The sequence below is a fragment of the Gymnoscopelus microlampas genome (assembly GCF_963454915.1).
Source record: "Gymnoscopelus microlampas genome assembly, chromosome: 10".
Lineage (NCBI taxonomy): Eukaryota > Metazoa > Chordata > Actinopteri > Myctophiformes > Myctophidae > Gymnoscopelus > Gymnoscopelus microlampas.
In genome coordinates, this window is record NC_139947.1 from 10,861,843 (window position 1) to 10,877,133 (window position 15,291).

General features: G+C 43.9%; 1 protein-coding gene across 5 annotated transcripts in view; it reads left to right on the forward strand.

The window, feature by feature from the left end:
• Nucleotides 1–15,291, forward strand: part of znf512b (zinc finger protein 512B) — a 116,203-nt gene that overhangs the window by 85,642 nt on the left and 15,270 nt on the right. For all 5 annotated transcript variants that reach the window (XM_084068933.1, XM_084068929.1, XM_084068930.1 and 2 more), the window contains 3 exons: nucleotides 747–839; nucleotides 12,889–12,987; nucleotides 14,340–14,729. In XM_084068933.1, the coding sequence (XP_083925059.1) occupies nucleotides 747–839; nucleotides 12,889–12,987; nucleotides 14,340–14,729 (582 nt within the window). The remainder of the gene's footprint in view (nucleotides 1–746; nucleotides 840–12,888; nucleotides 12,988–14,339; nucleotides 14,730–15,291) is intronic.

A 15,291-nucleotide genomic window follows, 5' to 3' on the forward strand; every position in this document is an offset into this window, starting at 1 on the left:
GGAATCGATAACGGAGCCGAGCCGCGGCCCCGGCCGGCAATGCCGCCGTGATGATGATGCGATGAGGAGGCGGCGGCTATCTCTGAGAGAGAGAGAGAGAGAGAGAGAACATTGTGTATCATAAAGTGTCATTTTGGCTGGTTCCCCTTTAACGTCACTTGATACGTGCTGTGTCCTTAACGTACTTGATGTGATAAACAGGCTTCGTTTTCCCCCGAATGGGAACGTTGTTTTGTCTGCTTTTAACAAAGAATAGTTGGGTAATAATAATACCCTAAAGGCAGGAATTGTCGTCGTATTAAAGGGATAGTTCACCCAAAAAATGTGTTGGTTCACCTTGAATTCATGAGACTTGAATTCATGGATGTTTTTTAGTTTTTGTCGCATTCCTAAACCAATAATTTGATGACCAGCGGGACCGGTAGGCAGCGGTTCCGGTAGGAGACACAAAGGAGACTCTTTGTGTCTCCTACCGGAATCAAATTATTGGCTTAGGAATGCGACAAAAGCAAAACAATATCCATGAATTCAAGCATCCATGGGGTGACTAATCGATAGGAAAAAAAGTCATTTTGGGGGTGAACTCTACCTGTAAATACGCCAAAAAGCAAAGGCATTGTGAACTAAGTATGGTTTGGGTTAGTATGGGTGGGTGAGCCTTTACCTTACCCATAAACACACAGTTTGTTTTTTCTCCTCGTGGAAATAAATGCTGACCCCAGTGTTTGCACTTTTAACCCTTGCAGCTCCAGGACGCCCTGAAATGCCAGCAGTGCCACAAGCAATTCAGGTCCAAGGCGGGTCTCAACTACCACACCATGGCTGAACACAGCACCAAGGTACGTTCAGCACAGGTTCAGGTACACACACACACTCACACACACACACACACACACACACACACACACACACACACACACACACACACACACACACACAATTGTATTACTATTCTTGTGTGGACATTAATATTTTAGGACGACAATTTTATGAATGCCATTCTTTTGGCATTTTTAACTGTGACCCTAGTGCCAAACAATAGCAGGCTATTTTTTCGGTGCATGACACTGGCACGCAGCTATGTATAAATCCTGTTTTACTCTTAATTCCAACCCCTAAACCTAACCTCTAAATGTCTAATCCTGACCCTAAACCCAACCTCAATCTTTTTCTAATTGTAAACGTTACGTATCTCTAAAAATCAATTTTAAATGTTCCTAGCGAGGACCAGGTAAATGGTCCTCCCAGCGTATATTACTCCTATTCTACTGTACTTGTGGGGACATTTAGTCCTCATAAGTATAGTAATACAAACTCACACACACGCGCACACACTGTCATACAGTTTCATGTATTTTTATTGAATCACTTTAAAGGCCCTTTGTATTTTTTTTCCAGTTCAGGTTAAAAGCTACAGCAGTGTAAAATAAATGGCAGTCTGCATAAAGCTGCCACTATAGGTGTTTTAAACGTCTTAAACCATTTTGATATCTGGTTACATCACACACTACAGGATAATCTTATAATAATATTCTCTTCTCTCTAATCTTAAACATGCATACACAATATTTAAAAATTAATCACACTGCAGGATTTTATTAAGATTATCGTGACTGGCTGCCGCAATGCAGCACCTCACGTAATCTCACCTCACGTGACGATCACATTCAGAAGAAGATTATTGTGAACACCGGAGCCCGTTAAACTTGTGATGGCACTGGCAAACGGCTGTGATATTTCTGGGAAGACACATTATATAGACGGACGTGTTTTTTGCCACAAATCGACATGCCTCAGCTGTTCAATACACCTATAACTATTTGGGTAACACTTTACTTAAAGGTCGGGTCTATAATGCATTAATAAGGGGTGTGTTAGATTTTAGGTGTGTCAATTCTGTCTATCATGCTTGGCTCTGGACAAACCTATGAAAATACACAGCTGTAGCTAATAATAGGAGTGTAGTTATTAAAGGTTGACTACTGTCTATGCTTGCACATTGACCCAGCCATGGCTCTGTCGTTTATTACCTGCCATGTTTTTAACTTGCTGTAGTTTTGAACCTGGAACCTGGAAATGGAATAACGAAGCTGCAAAATCATCCCGGCAGGGTTTCATGCCCCTTTAGCCCATTCAATCCGGGAGCCGCGCTATGAGCTTGTAGATCTGTTATTTTTTGAAAAATCTTGAACATGTGTGCAAATCTTTAAATATACTGTATATTCTACAAATGTCTTCTAAAGAGTTTTTTTGAAAAAAACCTATGTTGCTATATCAGTGGTGCTCCAACTTTTCCATGTCAAGAGACCTCAAAATGATATGTATTTAGCCACGGTCCTTCCATCTCAAAATATGACCCCCCCAGAATCACAGATCGGAGTAAAGTTTTTTCACTTTAAAACATATAAATAAATAGCAGATCTACAAGCTCGTAGCGCGGCACTCGGTGCCGCGCTACGAGCTTGTAGATCTGCTATTTTTGAATAGCCCAAAGAAATCTTAAAATGACACACGGATGCCTTCCCGGTCTTAAAGGGTTTAACCGGACACTCGTGCAACACGTCTACTTTGGTTTGAATATTTAACAACAGTCAGTCAGTCTCCTTTAAGGATGCACTTTACTTACTGACAGACTGACTGTTGACTCTGGGGCCTCTACAGTAATTAACCAGTGGTGAAGAATCTTAAGTGTTGCGTAAGTGACTCAAAGTAGAGCTTAAGTTTCCGCCCGGTGGCACACTGACCCAGTGACCGCAGCATGTTACCAAACACCCTCACACACACACACACACACTTTCACCGGCCCGCATATGGACATGGTATATATATATATGATGCATGCTGCTGCTGCATGACTGCTGCAGGCGCTTTCCCCCACGGGAGCCCTTGGGTTTGCGTTGCACCCAGTGACATTATATAGAGGCCACTGGCTCCCAAACAGTGGGTCGGGTCCCATGTTTGGGTCGCGGACCAATTTTTATGGGTTGTGAGGAAATATTGCCCTTTTTTTCCGTTTCCCACAAAAAAAAAATGTAAAAAATGTTTTCAAAACATTTAAAAAGTTTAAACTAAAAAAGTCATCAATTTTCATCAATTAAGAAACAATTTCAACATTTTTCAAAAGTATTTCATAAATAAAATAAAATGATTTCCATAACATATATATATTTTTAAACGTTTCAGAAGTAACACTGTAGTATGATCAAGTAGCGCATTCATTTCCGAAAAAACACAAAAAAAGTTAAAATATCAAGATAAGAGGTTTCTGCCCGACAACAACGATGTCAGAATCCCATATAAACAAAAAAATAAAGTGCAAGGTAAGAGAGCCTGAGTAGTTATTTCACATACATAATATCACATCATCATTAATTGAAAAAAATAGTTGAATATCTATAACTATAACTACTACTGCTAATGTACAGAACATCATTACTTAACTTAAACCCTGGCATCATTTTTTCAAATGGAGGGTCCGTGGGCTAATAATAATGTGTCAACTTGGCGGTCCTTTTGACATGAAAAAGGTTTGAGAACCACTGATGTAAAGCTATCCCATAAAGGCATGTGTGGTGGTGGTGTTATGATTATGTCTTATCATTGGGTGCGTGCTAAACTGTGAATATAAGTAGGCTGTGTAGGCTCTCTGAAGACACAACTGTTGGTAATAGTATATGGACCAGGCTGCATGCCATGCTCTCCAATCCAACCAACCTGGCACCCGTCCATCCCTTCCACACTGCGAAGAGCAAGGCGGGCCGCTCTGTTTTAATCCATTTTAAGATTTATTTGGCTATTCAAAAACAGCAGATATACAAGCTCATTTCAAATAGCCTATGTATAAAATACCTAAAAAAAATGTACTTAAGTACAGTACTTGAGTAAATGTACTTACTTTCCACAGTAAAAATCCGAAAATGGGGGAGTGATTAGAGGAGTGGCTAGGTTGAATAAATTACCCATTGTTCACGCCCATTACCTGGAACTGAGAGGTGCTTAGAAGTGGAAATGCTTTAGAAGGGATTATCTCAGTTTGGACTATTATAGATAACAAGATTCAAATGGTCACATCTTCTTCAAATGTGTTCCAATTTCAATGAATAATACATCATATGAAAGCTTATATTCTGTACTTCAACACTCTGTAATACAATGAAAAATGAAAAATGCCCCCTTGCTGCCTAAAGCACTGCACCCGCTCACATATAAGCTATGTGCTTGTAGAACAGCTATTTTTGAAAATATTTGGAAAATGTTTGCAAATCTTTGAATATATACTTTTTAAAGCGAACATTTGTAACTCAAATTTTTCCTTTGGGGTGGGGGGGGGGGGGGGGTCCCTGGATCAAAACATTTTGAGATGGGGGTCCGCGGCCAAATACATATAATTTCTGGTGGTCCTTGAAAAGGTTTGAGCACCACTAGATATAGAAACATACGTTCTTCAGCAAACTGTCAGGATTTAGAAGACATTTGTAGAATCCCCAGAAGCAAAGATTTGAGTTACAAATGTTTGCTTTAAAAAAATGATATACATTCAGAAGATTTGCACAAATGTTCACGATTTTTCAAAAAATAGCAGATCTACAAGCTCATAGCTATGAGCTTGTAGATCTGCAAAAATCTGCAAAAATCACTTGATCATACTACAGCGTCAAAAGTTGCAGATTTACAAGCTCGTTTTGAGCTTGTAGATCTGCTACTTATGCTGATTTTGAATTTAAATCCTGAAAAGTAAGAAGTGGCTATACTTACGTGGTTAAGATTGCTATGTACTTAGTTTGCCGGATGTTCACCTATTTTGACATGCCCAGAATGGGTCTGTAACTCTGTAACTGTACAAATGGAACCAGATATGGGTCAATGTGGTTCCTTGGGGAGAAGTTGAAATGGAAAAAAGGTTGAGTATCACTGAATAGCTCATAGTAATAGAGAAGCTATGCCAGCTCTTCAGCCTAGTATCTCCCCCCGGCCAAGGAGAGATTCCCCTTTTGTCTGAGGAAGATGTTTGCTTTCCCACTTGGGTGTTACATTAGTGTCATGACCTCAATCAGGCGTCCCGTAGGGCGGAGGTCACAGGCGGGTCAATGTAACAGAGTAGCCCTGTTCTAGCTCATAAGAATAATATCTCCCCTGGCCACTATAGCCACGTTTTCACTACAGTGCCAGAATTTTCCCAGCAAAATAATTAGCATAACTTGCTGGAATGGCAATGGGAGAGAGCGTTTTCACATGCCGTCTTTGGCAGCAAAAGTTCTGATATTGCCTGATAAGCCAACGTTTTTCATTTGTTTATTTTATACCGTCATAGTACTTTATACTCGCCCGAGAGGTTCCTCTAAGCATGTGAGATTGTAACCTTAATCCATCGGAAGAATAGAGGTTAAGCAAACTTTTTTCACATTATTTTTCTCTCAATCAATCATTATCACGGCGACGCAGGGATTAACAGGTGGAGTTGGCAGTTAGTTCTGTTTCTAGCCTAAATTCTCATGTCCAAGACGACATATCTTGAAATGTCAACAACACTCGTTTTTTTTTAAATGGCCACATTAATTCATCATACCTGACCAGTGTTGCCAGATTTTGCGAGAGAAATAAGCAACGTAGGTCTATGAAAACAAGCCCAAAATAAGTGACTATTATAGGCCACATGAGCACTTTAAACCTATATGCATCGGCAATTTGAAAATAGCCGATCTACAAGCTCACAACAAATAAAAAGCAACCTGCGAATACCAATATTTACAAGCAACTTTGCAGAAAAACAAGGTCGCTTTTAATAAGCAGACGTGGCAACACCAGAGCCGTGGGCAACACTGGTCGTGACGCAATCCCTTCATTTCATTGAGTGTGCCTGCCTTTCTCTTTCCTCTCTCACCCCGCTCCCTATCAACCGATTGAGACCTGGAACGCATCTTTAGATTTCTTTGGCTATTCAAAAATAGCAGATATACAAGCTCATAGCGCGGCACCGAGTGCCGCGCTATGAGCTTGTAGATCTGCTATTTTTGAAAAATCTTGAAACATTGTTTTTTTTAGATTTTTTTCAAAAAACTGTTAGGATTTTGAAAACATTTTTAAGAATCGCCTCAGGTCTTAATGGGTTAAACAAATAATAAATAGCTCGCTCGGCTCGACCACGATGAGCGCTATAACACCCGACGCTCTCTTTTTCTCTTCCGTCGACGTCCTCATCACGCTATCCCAGACTCCCAGTACTTTGATTTCTAGCGTCTTCATATAAGGGACATTTTTATTCTCCCAGTACTTTTCGGAAAGAATTACTCATATTCGTCCTTCGCGTGCGAAGATGACCAATGACTTCACGATGTCTTGTGGGTGCGAAGATGGCCGATGGCCTCATCATCCTCGCACGAAATATCCGGTTACAGGGAGGGCATGTGATGGCTTTCGAACGGCCAAAAACGTCCGCCACACAAGATCAGTGGCCGTTATCACATGAGGTGAATTAAAAAATGACCTCCTGCACTTTGGCTCTGTGAAAACGGGGCTTATGTAACTTTTTATTTTTTCATTTAAAATGCTGAATTATTTTGATGATGCTAATTAATTTGAGCAACTGGTCAAGGACCTCTTCAAATCACCTTTCGCCTCATAATGAGTCTGACACCTTCTTCAACACACATTCTTTTGTTCTCATGTATATGGATTTCTGTTGAAGGGAAAAATGGGGGTGTGTAGTGACAACTTCTTTTCAGGGGCAAAACAGTGCATTTTTAAGGGCAAAACAGGGAGGAAAAAATGCTTTTTCAGGGCACTTTCAGGGAAAGAACAGTAACGTGTGAAGTTTTGAAGTGGCACATCTGTACAATTGTATTTTTGTCTCTCTCCCCTGCTCTTCTATTGAGGGTTGACCCGCCCTAACCGGGTTCAAATCCACGGGGGTATAGAAGAGGAAAGTTACGCAGTGCCGCTTTAATCCACGAGACTACAGTACTAAGCACCTGTACTTACAGTACACAGTATATAGTACCGCGTCTGTTCTGCAGTCAGCTGCCGGCGCTTCTCTTCTCTCCTGTAGAAAGCTGATCCCCGGGGCGTTGTGATCTATCACTGATGATGAGTGATATTCCCACCCTTGACTGCTCACGTTACATTCTGCAGCTGTCTTAAGCCATTAAGACCGGGAACGCGTCTGTGTCATTTTTTTTTTAGATTTGGTTGGGCTATTCAAAAATAGCAGATCTACAAGCTCGTAGCGCGGCACCGAGTGCCGCGCTACGAGCTTGTAGGTCTGCAATTTTTGAAAAATCGTGAAAATGCGTGCACATCTTTGAATTATGTATGTTTTTTTAAAGCGAGCATTTTTAACTCAAATCTTTGCTTCTGGGGGATTCTACAAATGTCTTCTAAATCCTAACAGTTTTTTTTAATATATACTCATGTTGCTATAATATCAGTGGTTCTCAAACTTTTTTCATGTCAAGGACCCCCAAAATGATTTGTATTTGTCCACGGACCCACCCCCATCTCAAAATATGTTGTTCCAGGGACCCCCAGAAGCAAATATTTGAGTTTGTATATTCAAAGATTTGCGCACATTTTCACGATTTATTTTCCAAAAAATAGCAGATTTACAAGCTTGTAGCACGGCACCACAAGCTTGTATATCTGCTATTTTTTGAATAGCCCAAAGAAAGAAAAAAAAACTGACACAGGTGCGTTTCCCGGTCTTAACGGGTTAACTCCTGACAGAGCCGAGCGCGGCGCGGGCCTCATTAAGATATTATCGTGACACTGCACCGCACACCGTACGCGACGCTGTTCCCTATGATGTTTTGCTAAATAATTCACCCGGTCGCAGCACTGTGTCTCAAAGAACGTATAGTAGTCGTGCATGATTTATGAACGTGTACAGTATGTGTGTGCACTGAAGCTTGTGGCGTATGCGCACATGCTTATCTGCAGAACATGTCCTTGTGCGTGCGTGTGTGCTATTCTGCAGTGATTCTTTTTTTCATTTATATGCACATATCGCCTCTGTCGGGTGGAAACCGTTACTTACAGAGACATGCTAGTTTTTAGTGATGGGTATTGGCATACATATCACGATACTTGAGTCATGATACGATTGTATCACAATGTATTATATTGCGATGCGATACATATTGAGACGAATCACTGGAAGGCGAACTAGCTACAGTACAGCGACATCTAGAGGAGCAGAATGTCACGACCGGACTTCTACCATTGGTTTCTATGCTCACAAGAGTTAAATTATTGTTAAACATCTGCATGACTTAATTTACAAGAAGTCTACACAATAGGCTCTATGCACAGCAGCCATATTGGGCCCCTACCTTGCTTCCTTCACAGGTGTTACCAATGACACTAAAGAAGGCTCTGTTCCATTTAGTGTAGCACAGTGGTTCTCAAACGTTTTAATTTCAAGGACCCCATAACTCTGAGAGTGTACAAATGGAACCAAATGGACCCGGGAGGGTCCATTTGGTTCCATTTGTACACTCTCAGAGTTACACCCTCTCAAGGAACCATGAGGGTCCCTGGACCACACTTTGAGACCCACTACTTTTTCTAGTATAGTATTTCTAGTATTTCTAGTGAGCCAACATGCACAATATCAGCACCCTGACTCTGTTTGACCAGAATGGAACAGAGCCATCATTAGTATCATTGGTAACACCTGTGAAGGAAGTAAGAAGAGGCCCAGTTTTTCTCCAAAATGGCTGCTGTGCATAGAGCCTATTAGAGAATGTAGAAGAATTGTTATTTGCTCACTGTTTGCCTGTTATCTCCTATGGTACCACATCATCAACACAGCATGGAATTGTGGACAAAATCTTATCAAACGACAACGAAATATTATATACGTTTTTGGTCTGAGAGTCTAAATCTCATCAAACTGTGGTCCCTAGCTCAAATGCCGCATAAATAATGGACCTTGATATGAACAGGGTTGAAAACGACTGGTATAGATTATATTGCCCATCTCTACTACTTTTTGAAATTTCGTTTGGTGTGAAGCGATCGGTGGAGCAGTTAGATCTCAAGTGTCTTGCTCAGTTTGACACTTCGACACATTGCTGAGGGGGCTGAGGGAATCGAACCTGGGACTTTTGGCTGGCGGTCTCTCTCTAACCCTATAGGCTGAAGAGCTATAGGACACAGACCCCCATATCTGGGACCCCAATCTATACAAATGGAACCAAATTGGACCCATACGAATCCATTTGGTTCCATTTGTACACTCTCAGAGTTACAGACCCGTAAGGGTCCACTTGATTCCAGACCTGTAAGGGACCATTTCATTTTAGTTCCCACCTATCAAGCATTTAGCTGGGGGGACCCCCCCCTCAAGGACCCCTGGGGGTCCCCATACGCCCCACATCGTTGAGAGCCAGTGCTGCATTCGTACTGTGCTGTTACAGGCACAACGATATGAGAGTGTTTTATGAGTGCCTTATCACAGTTGATTTAGGAGCAATGATCGATGATGGTGCCATCTGTGGCTGGCAAGCTAAAGAGTTTGACACAGTCGTTTGTCTTCGGTCCGAAAACCTGTTGTGTTGCCATGACCTTATTGGCTGCCAGCCAAGCCAGCAGAGAGAGCAGGGGCGGGGGGTGGGGGGGCAAAAAAGAAAAGAGGAAGGGGCGTGTTTTAAAAACCGCCAACCGGCCAAAACGTTAAGATTGGTTGGTCTCCCTCCTCAGCCCCTGAACCCATTGAACGTTCTCCTAACACCATTCCAAGACAAACAAAGCTGATGACAATGACCCCCCCCCCCTCCCCCCTACCCCCATGCCGGCGCTCGTGCCAGGCTAAGAAGCCATCGCCGTGGAAACCTGGAGCGTTGGCGTGAGCGCCGTTTCAGAGCGCTGCCCGGTATTGTTCCCTCTTAGCCTTAACTAAACCATCCGGTGTGATGATGTCATCATCGCCGTCGCCATGGCATTTAAATCACAGCGTGGCCCAACAGAAGGGCAGGGGTCACCCCGCTGAGACTGACCTTGGCGGTGTTGCCACTGTCCTGTCTGTTGTCCCCCCCCCCTGCCCCTCCCCGCCCCCTCACTTTCTCTCTGTCTCTTTTTCTCTTCCTCTCTCTCTCTCCTCTTTCACTATCTCTCTCTTTTATTCTCTCTCTCCTCTCTCGTTCTCATTCTCTCTCTTGCTTTCTCTCTCTCTCTCTCCTTTCACTCTCCCATTCTGCTCTCTCTCTTTCTCCCTCTCTCTCCACTTTCACTACATCTCTTTCTCTCTCTTCTAATCTCTTTCTCTCTCTCTCTATCTCTCTCTCTCTCTCTCTCTCTCTCTCTCTCTCTCTCTCTCTCTCTCTCTCTCTCTCTCTCTCTCTCTCTCTCTCTCTCTCCTCTCACTCTCCAATTCTGCACTCTCTTTCTCCCTCTCTCTGCTTTCACTATATCTCTTTCTCTCTTTTATTCTCTCTCTCTCTCCTCTCACTCTCATTCTCTCTCTCTCTCTCTCTCTCTCTCTCTCTCCTCTCACTCTCCTCTCTCTCTCCTCTCTCTCTCTCTCTCTCTCTCTCTCTCTCTCTCTCTCTCTCTCTCTCTCTCTCTCTCTCTCTCTCTCTCTCTCTCTCTCCCTCTCTCCCTCTCTCCTGCGTCTTTTCTCTCTCTCTCTGTGATGGAGGGCATTAAGTATACATGATGTCTCTATGTGTAGTTTCACAGATCCTTCCCCTGCAGAATAGAATCAGGGCTTTAGCTTAGTGTCTGTCCTCTCAGAGCCTGCAGGGCTTAACGCCGCAACAGCGTTTACTTTAGAGCTGAGATGCATCCTGTCGCCATCTCGTGTCCTGCTCCTTCTTTGAGACACGCATACATACGGGTATGTTTGTGGGGTTGTGGCCAAGTCCGCCATTGTCTTGGAGGTGCAAACAACACGGATATATCGTCAGCGTTGAGTTTGCGAGAAGGCTCATGATATGATAGTTCACCCCCCAAAAAATGACTTATTTTATATCAATTACAACCATGAAGCCTTGAATTCATGGAGATTGTTTTGTTTTTGTCGCATAATTGTTTTTGCCAATAATCTGATGACCGGTGGAGAGACTCCACCGGTCATCAGATTATTGGCAAAAACAATTATGCGACAAAAACAAAGAATTCTCTTTGAATTCAAGGCTCCATGGGGTAAGTAATCTATAGAAAAAAAGGCATTTTGGGGGTGAACTATCCCTCTAACCCTGTATTTTACTGGGTTGTACTATTAATCGTAATCAAGGCAACAAAAGTTTGAAATAATCAGCGAGCCCTGCTGCAAATATGAGTTTTATATTTGCACACACGCCACAAAAATGAGCCTTTGTTTGCACCTCCAACACTCACGTGATGTCGATGGCCTTCCTCTACATCAGTGGTTCTCAAACTTCTTCGTGTCAAGGACCCCCCCAAATTGATATGCATATGGCCGTGGACCCCCCCCATCTGAAAAAGGTTTGGTTCCAGGGACCCCCCAGAAGAAAAGATGTATGTAAAAAAAAAAACATAATTTTTCAAACAATTTGAATATTTTTCAAACATTTTAAAAAATAGCAGATGCACAAACTTTAGCTGGGGGGACCCCCCTGGAACCCCCCCTCCCCCTCCCCAAGGACCCCTGCCGGTCCCCAAGGACCCCACTTTGAGAACCAATGCTCTAACTAGCACGTACCATAGGGCGCGTCACGTCACTGTGGCTTAAAAAGATACTGTGTGTGTGTGTGTGTGTGTGTGTGTGTGTGTGTGTGTGTGTGTGTGTGTGTGTGTGTGTGTGTGTGTATGTGCGTGTGCGTGTGCGTGTGCGTGTGCGTGTGCGTGTGTGTGTGTGTGTGTGTGTGAGTGTGTGTGTGTCAATTCTCCTCTGATGAGGACATCGTGAAGTAACAGTTGTTTTTTTTGTTTTTTTCGTGTGACATTCCTGTGCCGTCGAGACCGGCGGTCTCCGTCTTCCTCCCTTCGGTCCCCCCCCCTCCTCCTCCTCCTCCTCCTCCTCCTCCTCCTCCTCCTCCCTTGGCAGATCAACCATCTGTTGTTTGGGGTTCTCCTCCTGGTAAGGCTGGGGTTTGGCACCGAGCGGCCCACACCCAGGCGGCGACGGGCACGAGGCGACGACAACAACACCAACCACCACCACGGCTTTGACAGTCGTCGTAAACCATGCCTCGACTAACAACCCCCCCCTGTAACCCCCCCCCCACCCCCTGCACGCCGTGAAAAAAACATTTAACCCATTACGACCGGGAACGCATCTGTGTCATTATTATGGATTTCTATGGCGATTCCAAAAAATAGCAGATCTACAAGCTCATAGCTATGAGCTTGTAGATCTGTTTTTTTTGGGGGGGTGGAGGGATATATATATATATCCTTTTTAACTTAAATCTTTGCTCCTGGGGGTCCCTGGAACTAATTTTTTGAGAATGGGGGGGGTCCGTATCGGATGAATACATATAATTTTGGGGGTCCTTGACATGAAAAACCACTGAACGCGGCACACCATGAACCACTGATATTATAGCAACATAAGTTTAAAAATATATAATAATTGTAGAATCCCCAGAAGCAAAGATTTGAGTTAAAAATGTTCGCTTAAAGAAAACACGTATATCCAAAGATTAGCAAAAAAAAAACACGATTAAAAAACAAAAAATAGCCCAAAGATAAATCTTAAAATGACACACAGACGCGTTCCCGGTCTGAAGGGGTTAATGATCCCCTGGCACTGTGTGAGACAGAGCCCTGAGATGGAAAAACACGTTTTCAGAGCTGCTTTTTATTTTTGGTCGGAATTAAGGGGTGTGTGTGTGTGTGTGTGTGTGTGTGTGTGTGTGTGTGACTTTATGTGTGTGTTTATCTGTTTGTTTCCCCCCCCTCCCCCCTCTCTCCTCTCCTCTCTCTCAGCCCTCGGGGAGCGAAGGCCAGACGGGGGACGAGCAGGAGGAGCGGGAGAGACTTCGCCGCGTGCTCAAACAGATGGGACGAATCAAGTGTCCTAGCGAGGTATGTTGTGCAGCTCTCTCTCTCTCTCTCTCTCTCTCTCTCTGCTGTGCGCTGATGAGCCTGTCTCTTTCTCTAAGCCCCCGAAAATAGCCTGATCTGCAAGCTCACAACACGGCGCACAGCGCCGTGTTGTGAGCCTGTAGATCAGCTATTTTCGGTGCGTGCGCCACACCCGCATGCAATTTAAAGGGATAGTTCACCCTGAAAATGACTTTTTTTCCTATCGATTACACAACCCATGGAGACTTGAATTCATGGATTTTTTTGTTGTTGTTGCATTGAATGCAACAAAAACAAAAACAAAAAGTCTCATAATTGATAGAAAATAAGTAATGTTTTGGATGAACTACTCCTTTAACTATAACTCAGGCTTCTCCCACTCTCTCCTCTCTCTCCTCTCTCTCTCTCTCTCTCTCTCTCTCTCTCTCTCTCTCTCTCTCTCTCTCTCTCTCTCTCTTTAATCCGTGCTCTTTCTTTCCTCTCCCCTGCCTTTCCGTTCACACCGTGTTCTCCGGTTTTGTTTTTAATGTCTTTTTCTTTTTGTATCCTCCCTCGGCAGGTTAGAGTTTTTATTTTTTATTTCCCACTGTCTTTCTTCTCCCTCCCTCCCTCTCTCTCTCTCCCTCTCTCTCTCTCTCTCTCTCTCTCTCTCTCTCTCTCTCTCTGACACTACATCCTGTCATTTGTCTCCTTCCCTCTCTCTCTCCCTCCCTCCCTTTCTTTCCTCACCCTTTTCGCTCTTGTTCTTGTCACGTTGCCTAAAACCACATCAACACCCCGCGTTCCCATTACTCACACTACTGCGTTAAGGGAGGCTTGTTTTTTTTTGTGTCTTTTACACTGACATTCCTTCATCCTGAAAAACAAAAACAAAATTACCTTCCCTCTTTCTCACGTCAAAAACAAATTGTGTAAAAGTACAGTAAATAAATAAATAAATTGCACAAAAACAAATTGCCAAAGCAAAAACAATGATTGTGTTCCATTTATCCCATTAAGACCTGGAACGCATCTGTGTCACTTTAGGTTTCTTTGGCTATTCAAAAATAGCAGATATACAAGCTCATAGCGCGGCACCGAGTGCCGCGCTATGAGCTTGTAGATCTGCTATTTTTTGAAAAATCGTGAAAATTTGTTTTTTAGATTGTTTTCAAAAGGATTAGGATTTAGGATTTAGAAGACATTTTGTAGAATCGGAACCTCAGGCCTTAATGAGTTAAATTCCACTTCGCCCTTTGACTGTTTCGTTTGCATTTGTTAATTCTGTCTCATTTCTCTCTCTCTCCATGTCACATACCGACCTCACACACACACACACACACACACACGCGCGCACACGCACACATCCACAGGGCTGCTCGGCCCAGTTCTCCAGTCTGATGGGCTACCAGTACCACCAGAAGCGCTGCGGCAGGGAGCTCTCGGAGGACGACAAGCCCGTCTTCCTGTGCCCGCACTGCGGGAAGACCTACCGCTCCAAGGCGGGCAAGGACTACCACGTGCGCACCGAACACCCCGCCGCGCCCAACGCCAAGGACTACCACCACGCACGCACCGAACACCACCCGGCGGCGCCCAACGCCAAGGACTACCACGCACGCACCGAACACTCCGCCGCGCCCAACGCCAAGGACTACCACGCGCGCACGGAACACCACTCAACCGCCCCCAACTCCACCGCCAACAGCAAGGACGCGACTGCCGCCACCACTGACACCAACAACAACACGGGCAAAGAAAGGGTAAGAAAGGGTACTTCACTTGTAAGCTTTTTTTTTCGCCGAACTTCTTCCTAACTTAATATTAGGGGTTGTAGTCTGTTCTCACGAATGTGGGCCAAGTGGTCCGCCAAAAACTATGCCTAAACCTAACCTCAATCCTAAAAAAAATATTTGCGATGCATTTTAGATAAGATAAATAAACAGCGGCGGACGTGGGATTCGATACCGTGGGCGCTGGTATAGACCATATTCACACGGCGGCCATTTTGGAATTTAACATTGAAAATGCCACCCCGTTGCTGTGGCAACTGGGGTGGCATTTCATTGACTTAATGGCAATATGGCCGCCGTGTGAATATGGTCTATTGGGAGTCTAATACTTAATGGTGCACGCCATGGAGACAGCTGGTGCTACAGGGGTTTGGGAGTTATTTAACGCGGTCCGCACGTGTGAGAGGCAGTTCCGCGTGCGTCACAGAAGGGGGCGTTGCCAAGTTGTTGACAAGGCAACGAGCTCTGGCCAATCAGAGGCAGGCGGGGGCGGGTCTTTGCGTAACCGTTTTGCAAAATGGATATACACCGT